Source organism: Strongylocentrotus purpuratus, unplaced genomic scaffold (genome assembly GCF_000002235.5).
Source record: "Strongylocentrotus purpuratus isolate Spur 01 unplaced genomic scaffold, Spur_5.0 spur5_scaffold_8, whole genome shotgun sequence".
Classification (NCBI taxonomy): Eukaryota; Metazoa; Echinodermata; class Echinoidea; order Camarodonta; family Strongylocentrotidae; genus Strongylocentrotus; species Strongylocentrotus purpuratus.
Window position 1 is genome coordinate 5,375,739 of NW_022145614.1, and position 24,625 is coordinate 5,400,363.

Sequence of the window (24,625 nt, forward strand, 5' to 3'; positions counted from 1 at the left end):
ATGTCTGTGGTTTATTTGGAAATCATTAATTGGTTGATTGTTGTATGACATGTAAGGCCTTAGTTGTCCGTCCAATGGAACATGAACCAATCTTCACTCGCCTGTTCAGTCTGTAGGACTGAAATTAACGATGGATATTTATGACATATATATCAATTTAGTCTTTCATTTGTACATAATTGTGTGTGGATATTTCTGATTGTTTGATACATCTCCGTACTTCCATTCCTTCTGAACTGAACAAACTTATCAATCATGTGGCACATCTAATAAATGATATCATGTACACAGAAAAGTCTGTTGTGGTCAAGATTACTGTTGATTATTTTTCTGTTTGTTGTATGTAAATAATGATAAAGTTATTTGTCAATCAATTTGAACTAATCTACAATGATTGGATAAAAAACAAGCTCTGTTTACAAATTTTAGAAAGATTATTTCATTTTTAAATTATTAAAGCATCTAAAAAAAAAAATTAAATGAAAAACATTAACTTTCAAAAAGGACACCACGCACCAACGGTCTCTGGAACATTGTGAAATATTATATTATGAAACTATATAATTATAAATTTTCAGTAAAGACTTTAATGCTTAAAAATATATTGAAACAGTAAAGATATAGGTTCATATCAGATGACCCACCCCTTTCTTTCCTATGCATTGTGTTAATGTACAAAATGAAGGGAGAATAGATTACTTCACTTTAGTGAATGTACCTGTAAAGAAGCATTAACCTTACAAAATGTGATTATGTTGTTGACTTGCAGAATGGTTATTATGGTAATGATGATGATGTTGATGATGACAATGTGATCTGATAATTACTATGGTGGTGACATCTTTTTTATTTATTGTAATATCAAGTTGAAATCATACACTTCCCAGTATTTCAGTTTATAGGCTTAATACCTACCCTTGTCCTTAGAAATGGGTTGGGTCCATTCAAAAACATTTGATAATCAATAGATGTTCTAAATGTTGAAACAAATCGGGGCTTAATTAATTCACATTTAGTTGGCTGGTAGGTAATTGTGGTTGAGAACCCCCCTTTAAAGATTTTGTTGAAAAACCCAGACGTGCAAGAGTTTAAATCCTTCAAATTATCTCCTAAATATGTTAAACCATTTTCAACACGTCATCTGCAGAATATAAACAAATTGGAATGCTTTACAAACATATTTGGCAAGGAAAAGGCTTCCTTAATCAGATTTTCTATGATGTTATGGCAAAACGTGTCAAAACTAAATGTATGGGATATTAAGTGGAACGGATATGGTAGCTAGGCACCATGCATAATTGATCGCTTAGAAGATTGGCCAACAAATTTGCGGGATGCGACTCTCTTGGAGTGCCTCAAAAAGTGAGGAAATTGGGAAAGAAATGTAAGATGAGAACATTGTGTTCGTCACCTCGTCACCCTCCTCGCCGTCACCCTGACGACACAGGACGCTCCCGTAGCCAAATTTATTAGCTATATTGCCCTCTACTGTTCCATAATGAGACAATGTCGTACAATACAGCCACGATCTTCGAATAATAGTAACGGTCCTCGCGAGAAAGCATGGCTACCCTTGTTGAGACGCCACTGAGTAGACATGAAAAGAGCCTCGGTTTGCTCACTACGAAATTCGTTGGTCTACTTCAAGAAGCACCAGATGGAGTATTAGATCTTAAGCAAGTAAGTAAATGATTGTCAGGATGATTAGTGGTGGTGAATGGTGTTATTTTAGCTCCGTTTCGGACCATAACATTTCATTCGGGAGTCGGTAAATGCCCCGTAACTTCCCGTGAACGCTCTGTGTGCACTGCACTGTATACGCGCACAGTGCGGTGCAACTGTGTGTCTAATGGAAATTAGCCATTCATTGTTGTGTTTGATCAATGAACGCAGAATTTAAATAGGGTGTAGACTTCTAGTAGGCAGTTCAGGTGATTTTTTTTTTGTAGGAGATAGGGGATGATTTCTATATCATTTTAAAGATCACATTTTTATTTACACAATGCACTTTGAATTGTTCAATTTGGACCAACGGTTCCAGAGATACGGATTTTTAAAATAATTTTCAGAACCATATTGATGAGGACAAAAGATCAAAAGGTCAAACCTATTATAATTGTATTGAAGTCCATTAAACCTGTGTTTAAGCAGTGGCACCATTGTTTTCAGAAGTTTGTGATCTGTTAAGCCTCATAACAGTCATATCTCTTCAATGCAATGACCAAACTCGCTGAAATTTGGCAAGTATATTCAGTGATGTTTGGCAAATATGAAATTTAATATCTTTAAACAGCACCGTATTAAAATATGCAAATTTATGCAAATTTCCATTTTTTTGTCATCATATTGTTATAAAAGGTAAATAAAAACCCTTTGAATCTAAACTTTTACCAAATGATCTTCGTCTATTTATTTATTTCTTTCTTTCTCTCTCTCTCTCTCTCTCACACACACACACACACACACACGCACGTTCTCCCTCTCTCTCTCTCTTTCTTTTTTTTCTCTTTTTCTTTTTTTCTCTCTCTCTCTATTTCTTTCTTTCTTTCTCGGTCTTTCTCTCTCGGTCTTTCTCTCCTAGTCTCTCTCTCTCTCTCACACACACACACACACGCGCACACACGCACGCTTTCTCCCTCTCTCTCTCTCTCTCTCTTTCTTTTTTCTCTCTTTATTTTTTTCTCTCTCTCTCTATTTCTTTCTTTCTTTCTCGGTCTTTCTCTCTCGGTCTTTCTCTCCTAGTCTCTCTCTCTCTCTCTCTCTCAACACGCACGCACACACCCACACAAAAGGATGAGGTGACAAATCGTCTATGTAGTCTATACTTGCAGCAATCTTGCAGTAAATGAACAGTTTTTTCGAAAAAATATCGTTACTTTACCCCCAAAATATAACCAATTCATGCTAGATTATTACAATATTATTCCAAATATTAAAATAAATATCACAATTATCAATAAAATACAACATACAATAAACAAAACTTGAAAAAACAAGTCAATCAAGTCACAAACGGGTCTGAATTCAAAGACTACGAAATGGTCTCGACGTCACTCACACAGCTGTTTCATTCACGTACACACCATGTACACGCATCATGCGTCGCATCATCAAAATCGGTTCGTGCAATTTTCAAAAACTGCAATCATATTATCATATCTACCATAAGATCTACTCATCATCATTATATGAAACTTTCAGGAAAGAAGGTAAGATGTTTAATTTTGTTAATTACGGAGTTGTAAGTTAGTTGAAAAACTCCTTCCATCTGAATTTCATCAATTTGTCGGCAGATTTGAGCAAAACCATCTACTACGATGGTTATTCAACGTACAACTCACTTCCGATGTGCATCGATAATTGTCGAAGAGAAATGACGTCATATTTTATTGTTTTAACCAATCAGAAGGCAGGGAAATCCGAAATAAACCGAGTGTTTTTTTTCGGCAGAACCACGAAAGCTCACGAAAGTGTGGCCGAAAGCGCGCTCACCCTGATGTATGTGGATTCGTATAGGGAGCTGAAATGCGCACCTGCGTACGTACTATAAGAAGTTGTCCCCATCGCGAAGGTCTAAACTGAACTGCCTACTTCTAGGCCAGGCCAGCATGTCGACGTAAAGTTAGTTTCGTTTTAATGTAGTAATGCAATGGAATGTCTCTACTGTGATACTTTTCCATTTTTACAATGAACGATTGATTTGATGTCGTAGCCTGGACTGGATCATTTAATGAGTAAGGCAGTAGGTGGCGCTGGTCCGAGAATAAGGATCGTTCGCATAAACGAGGATGTCCTATGATGCTCCAAGATTTACGCAGCACAGAAACTTTCCCGTTATGAACGATAAATCATTGGGAAGACGGACAACTCGTAAAAAAAAATGGTGAACTGGGGTATTTTATTACGCGGAATCCGTTTTTAATGATTGCCAGTGCGAGGATCAGAAAAAGTAAAAGGAGTCTGCAAAAATGCGGATGATTCTTAGATGTAGACTAATTATTTAGGACGCGATTTGTCCGTAGATCTATTTACAAGGATATCCTCGTTCATGCGGACTATCTTTATTCTCGAACCAGCGCCCCTACTGTTGGTAATTGATGGACTGAACGTTTTATTTTTTCCTCTTTCATTCATCATTGCTTGAATCGTCACTTGTCTGATCATGCTTTAATAGGTTCTTTTGGTAAAGTGAAACTTGAAAGGCCACTTTTGGGGGTCTTTTATTATCATGGTTTTGGAAATGGCTCATGTGACTTGTCTGCACGCACTCACTTTGTGTGTGGGGTCTAGGCAATGTCTGGGCCTTGGGATTGGAAAAGGGTTACCAAAGCAATGAGCGCCCTATTTTGCGATTATTGCCAACTTTTTGACAAGCTTAAAGATATAGACTGGTAGTGGTTAAATTGCGGTTCAAGGGTTTTGGCTGCAAAATATCCATTCAATATTGTTTAAATATTGCCTTCAGAGGTTTAGATGGCAATACTTCAACCCAAATTCGCAAAAAAGCAGAAATATATGCCCAAATGTTCAATGTTGAAGGGCATTCGTGGTATCTATCCAGGCCGGATTGATATGATAATTTACCAAATATATCAATTAGAAGGCGGTTTCCCTGCACAATTTGTATCATCACGTATTAGTCAAAACATATTCTTGCACATGATTGGAAATAGAGCTTCCATTTCATTTTTTGAGAGGGGGGGGGGGGGAGCGTTTCCAAAACTACTCTATTCCTCTAATCCCATTAAAAACAGCTTCTCTGCATCAATGATGTCAAGATTATTTGTAGCCTATTTTGGAGACAGTTTCCCATTTGGGATACCTATATCTTTTATTTACATTTGCTGCAAATGGATTACCTCGACTCAAAACAAAAAATATTTTGTAACAGATTTTGTTAACTAAACCAATGATCTCCTAAAAACTAAATTCAGAGAGGCAAAAAATGTTTTGCTGTTTCTTTTGTAAGCTACATGTAAATCTCTAACATGGGAGAGAATCTCACAAATGGGCCTTCTGCCTCTAGTCTACTGTTGACATTTATCAAAGTTCTAGGTCTTAACTTAATCAAGGTCTACTTGACTAGACTCTACTCTAGACCTAGTGGCACCGTGGCGTGAAGCAAAGTCCAAACTACAGAATTTCAGATGGCCTCTAGATCTATGCCACTAGATTGGTATCCAAATCTAACTTGATCTAAAGTTTTAAATATCAAAAGTAAGATTCTATTCCTGGGACTTGGGGGCACTAACATACATGCAGAGTTTGCAGACTTAGATCAAAATTCTTCATACATTATAATATTTGAATTCTGTTTTAAAGAGTAGCAAGAACAACATGACCAATGTCATTTTCACAAGAAAAGGTGTTCATGGACAAAGGTTCCAAGCACAAAGCCATATTACACACAGTTTATAATGTCGATGTGCGATAATATGCCCTCGGTTTAGACCAAAGGTTTAGTATGCAAATAATACACTGCAGTTTATTAGTATGAGTAGTTTTACCAATGCCCGAACAAAATGCTGTGTAATATTTGTTTTAAAAAATTATGACGTGGATCTTTGTTATTTTATTATTCACCCTCATTTCTTCAGTCAAAAGCATTTCAAACGTAGGTGTTTTAAATTCTGCGGCAGCCATTTTCGCAAGTAAAAGTAAAACGATGAAATCTCATTGGTTTCGATCGCAAAACATGATCACCAATGACCGGTCATTACCATAGGATATTGACCGGTAGTTATCCAAATTTCGCATTAGGCAAAATAAATGCATGGTCACCTGTGCGCTTTAAACCAATCATTTGATTAGGATCCACGTCATCATTTTATAAAGTCCAATAAGTGCCTTTCTAAATCTAACATTAGATCAACAAATCACCATCTTTCATATCATCATATGATATCTCAAATATCTCAGTACTCTAAGCTGGGGGTTTCCAAACTTATCTTGAATACTCTCTATTGCACATGTATTTAAGTTTACAAATAGATATCTTTTAAAGTGATCCATAATTGGAGATAAAAGTCCAGCGATGTAATAAAAGCAAAACTTTTCCTAGCTTGATTATTTTACGGCTTGTACTGCAGCGGATGAGCTGCCGATCGATCACTCATGTATATAATGTATACTCTGCATGTTGCCGCACCGACGACGCGATTGAGCAAGTGCGCAGCTGCAGAAAATGCCCTAATGAATATTCACGCTATACAGCTAGTCCAGGCGATTGAATTGCAGTGAGTACACTGAATTTTCTTATCCCTGGATAGGCGCTTAGTACGGGACTCAAACAGCATGTGTAAAAAGCAAAACATGTCTTAAAAGAGTATTAGTGTACTTGTACCAAAAGGGGAGTTGTTCTCAGTTTTGTGACTAACCTTCCAATTTGAGATTGCATAGGTATATTCCGTATCAGATTATTCTATTTTGCTGACCAATTTCTATTTTTTTTTTTCCTGCCCACATTCAATCAATTGAAATGTCAGGGTTAGCATCTTCTTTGATAATAGTGATACAAAACTCTGCATGGTCCAAGACCATTAGTATAGCCAGTTAATGGGCAATCCAAGTTTAGCATCCGGTTTCACTGTAGTTCAAAACTACATTTTAAGTGCATGGATACTGCATAAATCTTAGCAACAGAGTATTTGAGGTTAAAAGGTAGATATATGAGAGTAGACTTATGCAGTTTCTATGTTTAGAATACATTGTAGTTTTTTGTATTCATGTGTGGAAATAATTACCCAAGCTCTGCATGAAAAGTCCAAACAGACAGAATTTTTTAAAGTTCAAAACTACATTTTAAGTTCATTGATACTGCATAAACCTTAGCCACAGAGTATTGAGGTGAAAACGAGTAGAATTTTCTAGTTTCTATTTTCAATATGCATTGTACTGGTAGTCTTTTTTATTTATGTATGAAATTACCCAAGCACTGCTTGAAAAGTACAAACAGACAAACAAAGAAACTGCATGCTTTATGAGAAGGCTTGATCAAAAAGTACACAAGGCAATTTGTCAGACCTTGGCCAAATATTTGTTACTTTTCAACCTTGTACTCTACATGTTGTGTGAATGGTCGCCAAAATAAGGGGGGGGGGGAGGGGTGGATGCTACGATGCGATTAATATTAGGGTACCGGTAGATTTTTTTTTCTTCTACTGTGTTGTTACAGTCCACAGAGAGGTATTTGATATGTTGTATAGTCACAAAAGAAACTATTATTTTTAAAGTCACAGTATGTGGTGCATTCATTAAATGTGACAACACAACCTTGGCAACTTCAGCAGTTTTACAAGAATTATATTGCAAGACTTTTCTCTTTTCTTTTACAGGACTATCCTTTGTCCTTTAAGGTTTTTTCAGATATAGCGTGGTAAATAAGTGGCAACTACGTGCAACTAAGGTCCTGCACTTATTCTCTGTCTGAACTCTGTGATATAAGACCCCGTTCTCACTCACTTTAAAAGTGGTCTTAGTTAGACCGTTCCAGAGGAACGGGTCTTGAGGAACGGTTTGCGAGCGTTCACACTCCGAGCAGTTTTTTATGGCTCAAACTGCTCCACGAGTCAAAGTGGTCTTGTTGCTATGGCAGCTCAGGTCAGCAGGTCATTTTTTTCGCGCGCGGAATACAAACCGTATGTACCGTACTACATGTTTCGCACGGAACGTCACTAGCTCACTTCCGGTCAAAGTACGCTTCCATTCACATTGCACGTTAGAGCGGTCCAAACCGCTCTTAATAAGACCCGTTCCTCAAGACCACCTCCCGAGGTGGTTTTCTGGAGCGGTCCAGAAGTCCACTTCCTGGACCACTTTGACTGTTCTCACTCACCTAAGAACTGCTCCTGAGGAACGGGTCTTAGTTAGACCGCTCCAACGAAGTGAATGAGAACGGGGTCTAAGATACAGATATGTGAAACGTCTTTATACACTTTAGTTCATCGTTAAAAAAGCTGTTGCAGATTTGCCGCATCGTATCTGAATGAGCCTTAATAGTGATCTATTTTTACAAGCACATATACAAAAGAAAAATGGGTGCTTCCTTAGAAATAATATGAATGTACTCTGAAAGCTAATACAAAGTTTTGGGATGGGGTCATGAATTTGTTTTGAATGAACATGGAAGCATTTGCGATCCTACAATATTCAGGGATCGTTGTTGCGGTTGAAATCGATTCTAAAGTTATGAAATTGTAAATAATAAACTCTTTATGTTACATAGCTCAAGGTCAAGATATTAATTAAGCTATAAAGCAATGTTTCTTGACCAAAATCGACCAATTAGCTATTCTCGTTTGGAAATTATATATATCACAACTACATATTCTGTGATTTTCATGGTCACAATCGTTGTACAGCTGTAGATGCTATTTGAAATTTATCAATATTTACCGGGAGCACCAGTAAATTTTTATATTCAAGTTTTCTCGAAAGGAGAAGTGTTTTAGGGGCTAATTTTTCTTGTGCTTATAATACATCTACAGGAGCATCCAAATATATCAAAATTGTACAGAATCACTTTTCACAAATTTCCCAAAACTTTGTAATACCTTTAAGGAATTTCTTGGCGAAGAATGTGAATAGAATTTCTACATTAAAAATAAAATAAAGTACTGTAGGAGGAATTTTGATTGATGCTCAAAATTACAAAGGCCTTGATCAAGGTGAAATCAGAAGTTCAGAACTATTATGACAATCTAAATTTCCATGGATTTTTTAATGAAGTCATATTCTCGGCAAAAAATTTGCACATTACTGTACAAAATTCAATTTTGGAATTCAATTTACTAAAACATAAGAAGTCAAAATATAGTGGATCAGTTGCCTGATGGCTACCAGTACCAAACAAAGAATTTAATTTTCATTGATACTGATAGTTTATCTGTAATAACATATTTTTGAGACTTTTTAGCAGAATAGTTTTTCTGTTGGGATCATAATTGACAACGCTTGTTGAACTTGATATTCATGGAATCACATTTCATTTCCTGTAATACAATAATTTCAGTTGGGAGTTTCTCAGTATGAATCTTGTGTATTTCTTCTAATTATTTGTACATGTACAGGTATTGATGTGAAGAATTTTTAACCGACTGTGAACTGTACGGTAAACAACAAAGAAAACTTGTTGAAATATATATATATATCATTTCTCTTTCCACTATAGCAAAATTGACTACATACATGTACATGTATGTGTCTTTCTAAATAATTATGTGCATGTATTTAACCAGTTTCAATACATTCAACCAAACATTGCAAGTATGTATGCATTTTGTATTTAAAGCTTATCTGCCGTAGTTTACAGGAGGGATTAGACCGCTCTGCAAGGTCACTGGACAGGTGGTTATCTCATCAACTCAGCTCTCAGTTAACATAAGAAAAAGAGGATCATGGGGGACCAATGGTCACCGATTAGGCATTGTTTGTTATATAGAGGGCGCAAGTAGCTACCAGTAGTGCAGTGGGCCTTTAAGGGGATTAGATGCCAGATGGAGAAAATAAACCCATTGAACTTTGATTGAAGAATGCCACTGGAAAACATAATCTTGGCTAGGCTGCAGGTTAAAAGGGGAGGAAATAATTGAAAGGGGGGAGGAAAAAGGGATAACAAATAGGTACATTTTAGATGAGATGAGATAAGGTTAAAAGCAGGTCATGTGTGGAGGTTTGATTTGAATTAAAGGTCATTAGGGGAAGTCTAAGCAATTTTTCTCCATCGCCTGATATGTTACAAACCATAACTTAAATTTTTAATAGTATTGACTGTATGAAGCTACAGCTACATGTAATAGCCCTACTAGAGCTTGAATCAGACAAAGCATCCAACAAAATAATATATTTAATTATTTATGTTCACAATCCTTGAATCCTATGATACTTGGCATTTGGTAATGTACTATGGAACATGTATCTGTAACTTGCTACTATAGCAAAAGTCATTGTATGCTTGAGTTGAATTTGAAAGAAATAATGTATGGTATTACTTTTATCTCTTGAATCACCTTATGTGTTCTCTATGCTTCTACAACAGAAGACATTGTATGCTCAGAGTTAAAGAAATAATGCTAATATTGTCACTAATTTCCCTCAAATCTCCACAATTCTACATCAAGAATTATATTTTTTTCTTTTCTTTTTTTGACATTCAGGCGGCTGACACATTAGCAGTACGACAGAAGAGGAGAATATATGACATCACAAATGTACTTGAAGGAATTGGATTAATAGAGAAGAAATCAAAGAACAGTATTCAATGGAAGTAAGTATTACATTTTCTCTTTTCATGTACAGAATGTCCTGAATTACATGTACAAGGCGTTATATGATATTTCTGTAGCAGCCTGCTTCTTATTGCATCAAATTCCTGCTGGTTGGGGTGGGGGAAGAAAAAAAACTTTTCGCAGCCATTGCAAAATCAGGTTACAATAGGTTTAAGAGGAGAAGCCTTTGATGTCTTGTTTGTACTCTCCACACAGGTTGTTTCAAATGCAAGAATGAGATAAAAGATTGAATATTTTTTAGCTTGATTTTTGCATATGGATGATCTACACATATGCTCGTTATTGGCAGTACATGAAACGAGCAAGTAGGAAAATTTTGATGACTGTTTATCCCATTTATAGTACAGGGGGGGGGGGGGTGTTTCATGAAGCTGTTCGTAAAGTTACGCATGACTTTACGAATGACTTATATATGAAAAGCCAAATGGGATGCGCAATCATTATTAACTGCATCAACTAAAGTTGAACTATGCAGATGTAGATTAACATTCTCATTATAACAAACATGCTTAATGCAAAGTATATATTTTTGCGATAATTTAATTGAGGTTATAAAAACATAAGGAAAAACTTTGGACATCTTATCTGGCACTTCATATACAAGTCGTTCGTAAAGTCATGCGTAACTTTACGAACGGCTTTATGAAACACCCCCCTGGTGTGATGGCATATAGGTTCGAAATTTGATACTTAAGCAGCAACTTTACAAATTTACACTGGTACGTAAATGCATGTATTATGAATTAAGTCAATTAATTTCTTGCATGTAATGAAACATAGTTGAAATTTTGAGTATGGATTGACTACTCTATCATAGAAACTGCAGGAATTTCAATGAAGAGGCTGAGATTTCAAATCCTTGCCCTATGCCCACTTGTCTGTCTTGACCCATGTGAAGAAGATGGGCACTTAAGCAGATGTTGTTTTTGTTATGCAATGAGACTTGCAGGGGATAAATGTACAGTCAAACCTGTCTATAGTGACCCCCCAAGGGAAACTCAAAAAATGGTCTTTGAAGCCAGGTTCCTTTAGTACATGTTTCAATGAGAAACCATTTTCAAGGGAAACCAAAAATGTGGTCTTTGTAGATAGGTGGTCACTAAAGCAGGTTTGACTGTACCAAGCATGCACTGGAGGAATGTAATATTGAAGCACTATGCAAAAAGTCAATATTTTTATGATGATCGATGCATTTTGAATTTCTTCTTCTTTTCTTCTGCGTGCAGGGGCGGCGGACCGGGTAGCAACACGAAGGAAGCCACAGACCGGGTGGAGGAACTGAAATTAGAGCTTGACCAGTTAGACCAAATTGAGCAGGAGCTGGACCAGCAGAGGTCGAGGGTCCAACAGAGTATCAGGAACGTGACAGATGATGTAGAGAATAGCAGATATCCTTTCATGGTTTGAGGACGACTCGGTCTTCTGGATGTGGAGCATGAGGAATGGAATTGTGTGTGTGTGAAGAAAAAATTGGGATCCAACTAGAATGAATGTGTAGGACAGGTCTTAAGATATGTACATGTACATTGTAAATATAGTGTTGAAAATTGAAAAGGAATGGTATGTAATAAGAATAAGTCATGTAAACACTGACAGGCTGCAGTGCAAAGGGATATGCCAAAGCACTGTACTTAGCATTTCAGAGCAAACAACAAGAAATAAAACACAAAACAAATAAAACAAAAGACCTGTGCATCACCTTCTATTGCTTTGGTCATAACTTTGTCTGACGTGTACATGTACCTTTAGTACCTCAAAGAAAAGTAGGACTCAAAACCCCAGATACTTACTATTTGTGGGTAAGTTGCTTAGTGACGGTAAAATACATTAAAAGATAATATGATTAGGTATCTCTTGTGCACACTGCCCGTCCGACATAAAACTGATCCAGGCAAATATGTTAGTAGTGTTCCCGTGGATTTGTTTTATGGTAGTTCTGTCATGGAGGAATTCATTTACAAGTGCTTGTCATTTCTGTCATAATACACATGTACTGAAAAGGATGTCATTATTTGCCAAGTTTGTTGGGTCTTTGTAGGGTTCTTGGAATTTGTAGCACACAATTTAGTTAAGTCCAGCCATATGAAAGCAACTCTTGAAAATATGTCTATTTCATGTGCAAAACATCTGTACTTGAAATATAATTGATTTTACAATAATAGTAATAATAATGATGATTTCATTTGTATAGTGCTTTACAGTAACCATGACTAAGGTCATTATATTCAGTTACTTTGTTGCACAGATAAGTGTATACGCTTCTCTCTCTAGGGAGCATACCAGCAAGCAATACTGTACAGGCACACACGTGTTAATCCAACTGCGTCCATTATTCTTCTTTTTTTGAAGTACATAAGACAATGTTTGATATAGAACTTAGAGATGGTGATCTGGTGAACTTGATGTCAGTGAACACCCTCATGTTTCTCCTTAACTCTTTCACACATTAGCGTATGTAACACATGAAGATTTATGCAGATGTTTCAAAGGCGACACATTACTAGCAGTACAAGCCCCTTCAGGAACGCAGCTGGAAGTACCTGTACCTGAAAGGGTAAGAACTCAGAAATACCTTTTCTTGGATTCCTTTTTGTCGGCTTCTAAAAGGAAAATTATATACAATTTAATAGATGTAAATACACATTATGATATTTCTCAGAATCGATGTTGTCAATGCTCATTTCTGCTATATAGTAGAACTATTTTTGATTTATTCTGAGATGTTCTTCAGACATGGCAACCCAAAATCTGATAAAATATATGGTCAAAAAGAATTATCAAAAAGATGGAAAAAATTGTGAATTTTGATCGAAAACTAAACTTTTTCCTGCCAGGTGAGCCCTGTTCAGAAATATGATGCAGTGAACCACATTGTTTTATTAGTTTTTAATTTTTATTAGTGATGGAGCAGGAAGTGTAATACGTTTCTGTATCTTCTAACACAGAGCTAAGTGAATACACTTAGGACAGGTATGCAGTTGTTATTCATTGACCTTTATGTGACAATCATTCCACAATTTGTGGTTTGGCTTAATAAAGTCTGATTCAGAGCCTTACAAAATGTGCTACATGCATGAGGAGAAATGGCAAAAGTTTCTGCACACACTGAATCCATTTTTGACTATGTTGTGTTTGATGTCAGGAATTAAAAAAAGAAAAATACAATTTGAAATTCTTAGTTTGAGTTTGAGAGATTTAAAGTCATTACTTTTTGATCAAAATTCTCAATTTTTTTCCAACTTTTTGATAATTCTTTTTGTCTGTATATTTTGTTTTGTGAAAATTTACATTTTAACATTGAGGCAATACCAAAAAGTGTTATTGTTGCCAATTTGAAGAACAATATGTAATAAAATTTAATCCTAGAAATAATTACATTACATTTTAACATTGAGGCAATAAAGGAGTTTACAGATAGCACATGGTACAAATGACCCCAAATATCCACAGATCTTTTACACATGGAGAAGTTCCACTTTGAGCATCTTAGAATAATAACTGCCAAAGTCCTAGATGTGCTTCATGAATACCTTTTGTTTGACCTCTTGAAAAGAATACTTCCACCTGCGTATCGTAGAATGTACCGTTGGTGCATAAATGAATAATGTTACATAACTTTCATGAGCGCATATCCAGTATTCATCTCTGTGGGTTTTACCATTTTGGTACAAATGACCTTTATCTGCTCATGCTCAGATTGTATCTTTGAACTGGCTTATACAAGAAGGTGTTATTATTGCCAATTTGAGGAACAATATGTAATAAATCCTGTCTTGAAATGGTTAATAAAAAAAAGTGTTTTTTCCTGCATATGTAAATTAGCATTTAGGACTGCAATGACTCAGTGGTAGAGCATTCTTCTTCTAACCAAAGGTCCTGCGATAAAAATGATGCTGATGCTTTAATTCCCTTCATACTAAGGCATAAATCCCCAATTATGAAGTCCCTTGAGTAGGGCTTAAAGTTGTAGTCTATGGGTTGCTTATCTACAAGTGTAATCTTGCTTTGTCACCTTGCTGCATGAGTAATATAAACAACTTTGTTGTCTTTCTTTTCTGTCACTCCAGGGCCCAGACAATCAGAAAAGATACATGGTTCACCTCAAGAGTTTTAACGGTCCTATATACGTGCTTCTAGTCAACAAGGACGAGACGAGCAATAGTCCTGTGGTGGTTCCAGTACCGCCCCACAACCTCCAGCCTCCTGCACCTGCCCAGAGAATCACCAGAGCTAGTCGGCTCGTGCCGGCAGAACCAATAGGTAACAAATCGTGGAAGCCTTGTGCAGAGCTGCCAACCATTACATTCTTCTCTGAATTATTCCATTTTTTAATGCAAATTACGGTACTATGTTTTTTCTTCATAAACGTTTTTTTAAATAATTTTTTTTTTTTTTTTTTTTTAACATACCGCACGCCAAACAACTGCCCTTAATGTTATTTTGATCACAAATTCAATAGAAAAATATGGTTAAAACATACTTGAAAACATACTTGAAGAGAAAAATATTCTCCAAAAAAATGAAAATACTACTTGTAAATAAACTATAGGTCCTAATATAGAAAAAAACATCATGAGGAATGGACATTTCTGCATTGGAAGTGTGTCTTCCGTGGTCGTAAGTTTCGAATTAATGAAATCCTTCTTTTTTTTGCCATCATGGTTCATTTGTTTTTGGTTTTCGGTCACACAAGGTTGGCAGCTCTGGCCTTGTGGAGGTGATGTCCTGAACCATGGATGTTATAGAATAAATTTTCTCATCACTTTTTGGTTACATCTCAAAGATCCATTCATATATGATAATGATCTGCAAGGGTCTAGTTTAAAAATGTTTATGTACCTGAGTAGTGCAGTATTTGGTGTTTGCTTTTATTTTGTTAGACCATCATTAGTTGAAAATGCTTTTGTGGCATTGTCACATATATTTTTTGAACAAGCACCTAAATTTTTCAAATGCTTCTAAAACTATCTGTGTACACTTTGAAAATGGTTATCCTAAGATTGAACTGAATTTGGTTAAGGTTGTTAAATTATTGTCAAATTTGTATTAAAACCTATTGCGATATTGGTCACAGTAAACTTGAATCCTGTATTAAAAAGTTTTTTTTTTTTATTGATTTACTTCTGATATGAACAGGGAATATTTTTGTGCTGCAAACTGATCTTTACTGTTTATTCTACAAGCAAATAAACTATCATTTATGACATTGATTACTCTTTCAGCACAAGCCATTTCTGCGCCGTCAGTAGTAGTACAGCAGCAGCAGCAGCAAGTGAGGCAACCCACACCACCTACAGTAGTGGCTACACCAACCCCAGTCTCTGTCATTCCTGTTGCAGAACCTATGCTTACTGAAACCAAGATCAAGGAAGAGGTGACGGAAGAGAGCTTAAATGGTGCTAGTCCAGGTGAGATGAAGTAGATTTTTTGTAATTGCCCAGTCCCTTCCTCTCTCTCTCTCTTTCTCGTTTTGCTATATTTCCTGTTCTTTATGTTTTTCTATCCCTTTTCCTCTCTCTCTCTGTCTCCTTTTCCTCTCTCTCCCTCTCTCTGTCTCCTTTCTCTCTCTCTCTCTCTCTGTCACTCTCTTTCCCTCTCTCTCTCTCTCTCTCTCTTTCTCTCTCTCTTTCTGTTCATCTCTTCATTTTCTTTTAAAGTCTTCTCCATTCCATCCCTAGTCCAGGAGAGATGGAACATGCACACCCCTCCTCCTCCTCCTCCGCTCTCTCTCTCTCTCTCTCTCTCTCTCTCTCTCTCTCTCTCAGTTTTTGTCTCTATTTTCTCTTTTGTGCTCTTCTCCCCTTCGCCATTCACTTTTTTTCACTCCCTACCTCATTTACTCCAAGGTTCACTTATCTTGTACTTTATTTACTTCAAATTCTGTACATTTGTCTCTCTAACCTTTTTGATAAATCTGATATCATCCTACAAAAATACATTCTTTGCATATTCTTGTCTGTTGACTAAAACTCAGAAGAAGAAAAAGCTGCCTTTGGTTTTGAATTTTATGTTATGATCCTTCCATAGGCTGCATGAACCGGAGTGTTGGCTCAGTCAGTAGAGCATCCGCCTCACAACCGGGAGGTCGTGGGTTCGAACCCCGGCCGCGTCATACCAAAAGAGGTTAAAAGATGGGAGTTGTTGCTACCTTGTTTGGCGTTCAACAATAAGGGATAGAGCAACGTCGATCTGGCGCTGCTCAGTGGCTGCCGGGCTCACGATCAATTGGGCAAAAAGAATTTCCATTTGGTTTAATATAATTTGGAGTGGACTATTAGGCTATTATTATTATTATTAAAATACAAGATGGGTCAGTCCAGTATAGGAATAAATAGTCAAAAGTTGATATTTTTTTCCTAAAGCAGCATTCCCTTCATGCAGTTTGAAATTAGGATATCTATACAATTTGTGTGTGTGTGTACACACATATGATGTCACTGTTAATTGTGTTGGGCATGTGATCTACTCATGTAGTATTGGATTACAAGATAGGACCTTTCCACTTCCACACAGTTGAGGTGTCAAAAATCCTGCTGGCAGTGTCGTGTTTCACACCCATATCGATCACGCGTCTGATTCTCTTAACCTACTTTCATTATAAATCGATGTACTTGTATGAAGGTCATCTTAGATTGTCAAGGTCATGGGTATCTTATCAATGATGATAATGATGATTTGGCTTCCTGTACTGTGTAGCCCCTTTATCTGTCACATGCTGTGATACTCCATACAGTGCAATATTAAAGTAATGTTTAGTTATAGCCAAGTGGCCATTGTGAAGTTCTGAGGCATATCAGGTTCACATTAACACTTAGGTGAAGAGTAGGGAATGTTGAAGGATGACTCAATAATAATAATAATATTCCGCTTTTATATAGTGCTTAATACAATGTCTCTAAGCACTGCACTTTACAGATATAGTTACCTAATGATGTTAGCGCTAGGCTGGGATTCAAACTCCCAACTTCTCACTTGAAGATTAATGACCTTGACACCTCCACAATAGGTATTTCTTATAGGAGAATGACGTTCCTATTTTCAGATGAAAAGACTCCAGAGTGATTGATTGTATGTTCAATGACTTCTTAAGAAGTTTGTAGGCATCTTGAGCACCCTTTGGTTTGGTACAGCATTTTAAATGTAGCATTTATTATTTTACCACACTCATTTGCCCTCTTATAACCATCTTACATATTTCCTTGTTACAGAGAGTCTGAAAGATCTTCAAACGGATATGCTGTTTGATCCTTATAAGGAAGGAATGTATACGGATGACTTTGCAGATCCTGAAAGTGAGTATAATTCTTATGATATTTCATTTACATGCATTGCATGTATCACATCAACCAAGTACCGATTATTAATAAGAAACATTTCGACACTTTGAAAGTAAGCATTTTCTCTCTATTAATCCTGGAAAATAAAGAGCTTCAGCTACAGATTTGTTGAATCGGGAGGCCTGAGGATGTTTAGTATATGTACTCTCTCACTTTTACTGAGCTCTATCAATTTTAAACTTGCAATGTTTTAAAAAGTGATTGAAAACTGGCAAAAATGATTCCTGACAAAGTGTCAAAAGTACATTTTTTAAACTTTCTAATTCTTGTTCCAACTTAATTTTGTCAATTCATTATGAATCTGTGTACTTAATGAATGGCTGTCTTTGTGATTGCTAATGTTTTATCCAAGTACAAATGTTTCAGTAAAAGATGTAGCTTTACTAAAATGCTGTAGAATATAGCTTTATTTTGAGCAATGTTTACATTGCAAATATTGAATTATTCATAAAGAAAGGAGTGAGTCTCAAAATTTTTGGGTGTTTAGTTTGAATGGAACTTTTAATGAACATATTGCATGAAGAGGTCTGGAATGCACTTATACAGACTATGGTATCACAGAGGAGGTCTGTGTTTCTGATCAGTGAAACGCTGGAATGTTGAAGTGAGCATTGATGTGTTAAGTACAACAAATCCTTCATTGATTAGATAATCCTGGTCTTTGTTGAGAGAGAAAAGATCTTATTCATGAACTTCACACGTTTACTAATCAATACATCCACCCTCCCACAAGAGGTCCTATGGGAAAGACAAGACTTAAAGAGACAGTTGGGTTTATAAAAGTGAAAAGTAATTTCTTGGCTTTCTCTCTCATTCTGTTTATTCAGATATAGAAGGTCATAGTAGACTTTGTATCAGTGGCATAATGAGAAAAACTTTTTGCCCGACTATAAATTTGGGATATTTCAATAAACATGTAACAAATTATAATCACAACAAAAAGTGAGAAAAAACCCCAGAAAATCACATAATTTCAGCAACATGTGTAAATTGCTGTGTAATGATGAGATCCTGGTATCGAACTAGAAATAAACCATGTTTTAATTTTATTTGGGGCTGCCCCCCCCCCCTCATTGCTTCGTAGCGATGTCAAAAGAGAAAGATTGCCCTTTATAATGTCCTTGTATTCTGAATGTGAAGAAAAATAGTTTAAACTGTCTTGACAAACCTAATCCTAAATGTATGCATAGTCCCATTAATTGCTTTTCACTCTTGTTTTTGCATCAATATTAAGTTGATTCTTAATCACTGATGTTAATGATCCCAAAACTATACCATGCATGTTTAGCTACATGAACATGTAATCAGCCTTTTCCATTAAAAACCTCTAGAGTATACCTTCACAATGCAATAGCATGACCGGTATTGAACTTCGCCTTTAAAACTCAAAAGAAAAGCCCCCAGGCTGGGTGGGGACCAATAGGAAATGACTACAAAGAACCCATTGTAACTTAAGAGTGTTTTTGAGGTTTAGTGTCTGTAGAGAGGTGAAGAAAATTTGCCCTTGTTCTATAGTAATTGTTGAATTCTGTCAAAGGATAAATTTAAGGTCTTTAAAGTAACAGGAAATGAATGTGTAATGGTAGAATGCACATTTTGTATCTTTGGTTATTTTTTTCAAATGGAAATGATTCATGTTAACATATGAACACCATATGATTATTAGTCTTTATGGTAAATTTTTAATCAAATGCAAACAAAAATTATATCTGGGCCTTGTAGTATTACATATGCCAAGCAGATGTACACCTATGAAATTAGTAACAATTAATTGTGATTCATATTAAAGAATGTCAGAATGACTATTAGATTTGTTACTATTGATTTCAAGTAATTACTATATTTTATAGCAAAAGGCAACTGTTTACGGGAGCTATCTAACCGTATAAATATGAATATGTTATCCAGAAACTGTTTAGGGGAGTTAATTACCCATATAAATAAGAACATTTTATCCTGAAACATGGTAGTACAAGACTCTTCAACATATCTTCCCTTCTAAATCTAACTACACAGTATTGCGTTTGTGTAATAATTGTAGCATTTCGTCCTTAGCTCCTCTGTAGGCATTATTAAAGCAGTTAGCTTCAATTTCTGTGATTGAAATATCACTACATCTACAGGTAGTTGTCAAGATAGTAGATGCCATGTCAAAATACTTGAAACAGACCATACTATATTTGTCAGATGGGTGATCTGCACGCTCCTACAAAATGGAGATTGAGAGACTTAATATGCGTGTACATGTAATGAACTAATGGTAATGCATTTAACCAAGATGCTGTTACTTTCTTTTTATCTCCACAGCGTATCCCTTATTGCGATTATCACCTGCGCCTAACGATCAAGACTATTACTTCAATCTTGATGACAGTGAAGGTGCTGCAGACCTCTTTGATCTCTTTTCCCAATTATAGGGAAAGCTCCAGCAAAGAAATCATTCCTTGTAAATTTTTCTATATGTTCATTTTTTTATACTAGTAGTGGCCTTTTTTGAAGAACAAATGAAATGAATGAATTTGATTTTTTTGTATTGTTTCATTTTCTTGTTTTGTATTATTCATTGATAATGTGATTCTTTATCAAACTTTGGGTTATGTAATCACAGGCAACGTTGCAAATCCTTGTTCTGAAATTTATGACGTAGATTGAACTGTTTTCAATGAACTGTGGAGCTACAAGCCATATAATATATCTATATATATATATATATATGATTTAAATATACCTCCTTCTGTTTTCATTTTTGATTTGTTTTATTACTGTATTTAATTTAACAATGAGCTACGTGACAAGAGGTTTTTAAAAATATTTTTATGATTTTATGAATAATCATTGCCATGAACTGATAGGAAAATATTATGAATATTAAAAATCCATTGTTTTCGCATTCTTTCTATGATAGCAGTGAAAGATAATTGTGTTCACATTAATGATATTTTCTTAATTTTGTATTAAGTCTGTCCATTGAATAAGATTTATCCAATTGGAAAGTGAACGATGCCTTCTCTGCATGCTATAGCATTGCTGCATAAGGCTATACCTCGGTATTCCAGTACTCCCAATCGATGAAGTAGACTAAAAAATTAGGCTGTTTTTTAGCCATTGTATCTGTTACAATGAGCGAACAATTAATGTTACCCCATAGCATGATTCTTGTGTGTTCATGCTTGTTGCTCCGAAGCACATTTGGTAAAGGCATCTAGATTTGCAACTGCCCTCAGAAATGGAAAATATTTAATCAGAAATTACTGGGGATTTTCAAAAATGTTTAGCTCTCATTTTATAGCTATTCTCCATCCAGAATATTGTAAAACATTTCACAAATTCACAAATTCCAAAGCAGCAAGTTGCCTCAGTATATAGGCTCTCTGGCTCTTTGGTTTACTGCACCAATAGTTTTAGGTGCTGAAAGAATCAATGATTAAGGAATAGAAACCAAATATTTTGTAAGTTTTACAAAAAGAATTGTCATCAATTCTATTATGAAGGTAGCAATACAAGGCTGAATGAGGAGCAGTTGAGTCTTTGTTCCCACTTTACCCTGTTTATGCCATTGTATTCATCTGTAAAATTAAGAAAACGAAGCTGATGAAAGAGTAGTTCATGTTTGTTGTTAAGCCCGATGCGAGAGTGATTTTATCCTTTCCTCAATTTACAATGTTGATTTTGAAATGCTGTAAAATAATGAACATCATTATTCAAAGAAGAAATGAGACAAAAATTGAATAAATACATGAATATGTTTTTGCTTAAGCAGGATTCAGAAATAACCTACACTCAGTACTTGATAGCATGCACTGCAATGTTTTGAAGTTGTAAATAGGAATTGTGAAAAGTAAAGTGCATGCAAAGAGTCCTCCGTTGGATAAATATTCTTAAGGTCCCATGAAGCTGCTCTCTCCCTTTGTATTTGACAACAACCGTACCATCTTCCAGACTTTGTATGACAATGCTGTTGCCTTGTTGCTTCACATGAGTTTTATATGTAAAGTGAATTAAAGTTAACAAAATAGAAGCAGTTGTTAATGGTAGGAATAAAGTTAAAGTAATGCATGGTCTTTGAAGTTAGTTGGATGAATGGTTCTACATGTTTTAGTAATTTCTCAATGGTTCTCGCGAATTTGCTCACTCTCTCTCCCCGTAGTCCTAGCCATTTTGTTGATGCCACTTATGTTAGACTCCAGTCAGAATAAGATCTTATCACTACTAATACCTATGCTCTATTTAATTCATAATGTATGTTGTGTCTTGTAGAAATTGAACCCTGCTTCTCATCAAAGGAAGACTTGCCCATCAATTTTTGGAAAATATATTTATTACCCTGTTAACATTTGTATAAAAACCCTAATATGAAAATACATGTATATATGAAATTCTACGTAGAATTATGATTCCGCTTCTCCGTTTTTCTCTTTCCTACGTGTATTTGTTTTGATGTGAGAGCATTTGTTTATCAACTTTTGCATAGATCCTCAAATTTTAAACAACTTTTGGGCAGTTGAATGTGCCCTGAGGTGTAATGTTTATTTAGCCATTTCTTTCATCCATAAATGACAAATCTCTTTAAGGCAGGGTGTTCTACTGACTTTACTTCAGATTGTACATATACTGCCATCTGCTGCTCACAAAATGGTCCTGATATGTCAACACCCATGTCCCACCATGCATCACCAACTGCGTGACGCAGGTACGATGTTTCTTGGGTACAGGAACCGGAGATCTCTCTATGTACGCCTTCACCAAAATGATGGCGAAATCAAAAATACATTGCAGCGCTGGTAAAACTACATTGGTAAAAATACCCTGCCTTTAATATGAGTATTTGCTATTGGTAATGATACTTATAAGAACCACCGCATCGTTCATAGGAAGGGGTTTTCCATTTCTTATGGTAAAGGGCACATTTCAGAGAATTGCTTTGTGTCCCTTCACCTGACTGGTTGGGCAAAACTGTAGTTTTTATCTAATATTTGATTCCATGAAGTTCACTAAGATGAAATAAGTGAGTTATTAAGGGCTTCAAGTAATTAAATAGAAATGTCATTAAGCACATTATATTTTGATCATAGAATTTACAATTAAATAAAATTGATAAATAAAACTTCATAGGGAACTATATTGGAAAGAATGCCTTGGAACATGCCATTTTAAAGGCTGTGGAATGTATTCTAAGTTTGTTGTTGTTTAATTCAGTCACCCATTTCAGTTATCAGCAGATTGTCGACACTTATCTTTAAATTTTTAAGAGCATTCTGTTAAATGATCAGCCGCTCAATGAATGTTTTAACATTTCTTTTTATTCAATATCTACCCTGTGTTGACTATTCATAAAGAGCAGCAACATTTGATAGTTTTATAGCCAGTGTTTAGTTGAGTGAGTTGGGGGGGGGGGGGGGGGGAAGGGGGCAAATAATTGTGATATTCAGGAAACTATTTCTTACACAAAATGGAAAAAAGGGATATTGTTACTTTGTATGCTCTTATGACTCATAGGAGAGAAAAAGTATTGAAATTCATAGAGCACTTGATTCATCTTGATGGACACAAGCTGTTTTTTGTCTGTCAAATGTTATGGAAAACACTTGTCATTACTCTTACCACACGGTGTGATACTGATGCATATTCATATTATTTTTATTTACTTATTCATCCTCTCGGTTTAATTTGCTCTGTATAATTTTCTCCATTCTTTGCATGCTACCAATGTCGAAGCAATAACACAGATTGTTAAATGGAACTGTCATTTTGTCTGTTGAAAGCCAGAAGGGCATTCACTCATATCATGTAATACAGAGTTAACGTCCTTCTGTCTCTGAACAGACAATTTACAAGTGGCACTTCATAAGAAGGGTCTAAAAAATGTTAAACCTTGTTTTGCTGTGGTTATTATTGATATTTTGTCTACATTTGAAAGAAACAATATATCTGTTCTGAGCCAGAAGGATGTTAACTCTGTATTAGAGGATATGAGTTTGAAATGCCTTTCAGGCTCCACATACATAAATGCATGTAAGGCTAATGAGAAACCCACATGCTTGGGGGAATCCGACGGGGGAATTCCCCAACTCCAACTAAGTAGGTTCATGCTCCAATCCACTTAAGAAAATCCTTGTTATTGTAAACACCACCCTTACATTAGATTATTCCTAAGATTCCAAGTTTAGCCATTTTCTATTTAGGTCAAAGCCAAAACCAACATCCTTGCATCCAGCTATTGCATCTTTACTTCACTTCGGAACTACCTCATTAATCCAAAACCATTGACCAGTAATCATTTAAAACCAAATAATATTTCTAAAGAGAACAGAGTGTAACATTTTAAATGTAACCATCCTAATTATTTGAAGTAATAGATGGAGTTTGTATGGCTTAATTATGCTCAACAAACCCAGGAAAATAGCATCGTGTTTTGTTTGTCAGAATATTTACCGGTACCTCAAACAATTTTTTTTTTGTTACAACTGTTGTAGGATCTATATTTTTATGTTTGATGTGTCCTGTCTCGAACCTATTATTTTTTCTATCAATTGTCTTGATAGATAATGTTTGTTGTACATTTTTTCCTTGTCAATACAACGTTTGTCAGCTCTCTTCTTGTATATCCTTCACTTTGTACACAGTTCTTCCAAAGGGTTGAGAAGTTGAGTGAATGAACACAGTGTTGTGTCAATAATGAAATTAAAAAATGCTTGAAAAATGAAAATGAATGTATTTGTGTCCAATTGTTTAGACTACTGTTTAACCAGCTTTTTCATTTTGAAATGAAATTCTCTTTTGTGTTAAAAGTATCGTACATTTTGGAGTTAATACAGGTTTATGGGAATGCGCAACCAAAAGACACAACAGCATATTTTTGTTCCAGTTTGGGAGTTTCTTCCCATAATGTACCATTAGCACATGTACTGCCTTCTAAAAAGTTTTCTTTGATTGATTGAATATATTTTCATTTTGGTTTAACAACCATTCTCATCATCTTTTTGTTATTGTTGCCCGGAATCT

The 24,625-nt window shown here is 35.6% G+C and overlaps 1 protein-coding gene and 1 long non-coding RNA gene across 2 annotated transcripts; one reads left to right on the forward strand and one right to left on the reverse strand.

Moving 5' to 3' along the window:
• Positions 1-163: 163 nt before the first annotated feature.
• Positions 164-20,766, reverse strand: LOC115920173. Its single transcript, XR_004062223.1, has 3 exons — positions 20,753-20,766; positions 15,629-15,633; positions 164-245 (listed from the first exon to the last, which is right to left on the reverse strand). It is a non-coding gene; the product is annotated as an uncharacterized LOC115920173 (long non-coding RNA).
• Positions 1,525-24,329, forward strand: LOC594596 (transcription factor E2F5). The gene is made up of 8 exons (XM_794030.5): positions 1,525-1,680; positions 10,155-10,264; positions 11,513-11,674; positions 12,732-12,840; positions 14,354-14,546; positions 15,509-15,694; positions 17,495-17,578; positions 19,931-24,329. Exons 1-8 carry the CDS (start codon positions 1,564-1,566, stop codon positions 20,038-20,040), a joined length of 1,071 nt encoding a protein of 356 aa, XP_799123.2. The 5' UTR covers positions 1,525-1,563; the 3' UTR covers positions 20,041-24,329.
• The last annotated feature ends 296 nt before the right edge of the window (positions 24,330-24,625 follow it).

Excerpts from the sequence above, each read along its gene's own strand:
- LOC594596 (XM_794030.5), top strand. The coding sequence starts at position 1,564 with ATGGCTACCCTTGTTGAGACGCCACTGAGTAGACATGAAAAGAGCCTC. Across the intron at positions 1,681-10,154 it reads GAGTATTAGATCTTAAGCAA|GCGGCTGACACATTAGCAGT; the intron begins GTAAGTAAATGA and ends TTTGACATTCAG. Across the intron at positions 17,579-19,930 it reads TGACTTTGCAGATCCTGAAA|CGTATCCCTTATTGCGATTA; the intron begins GTGAGTATAATT and ends TTATCTCCACAG.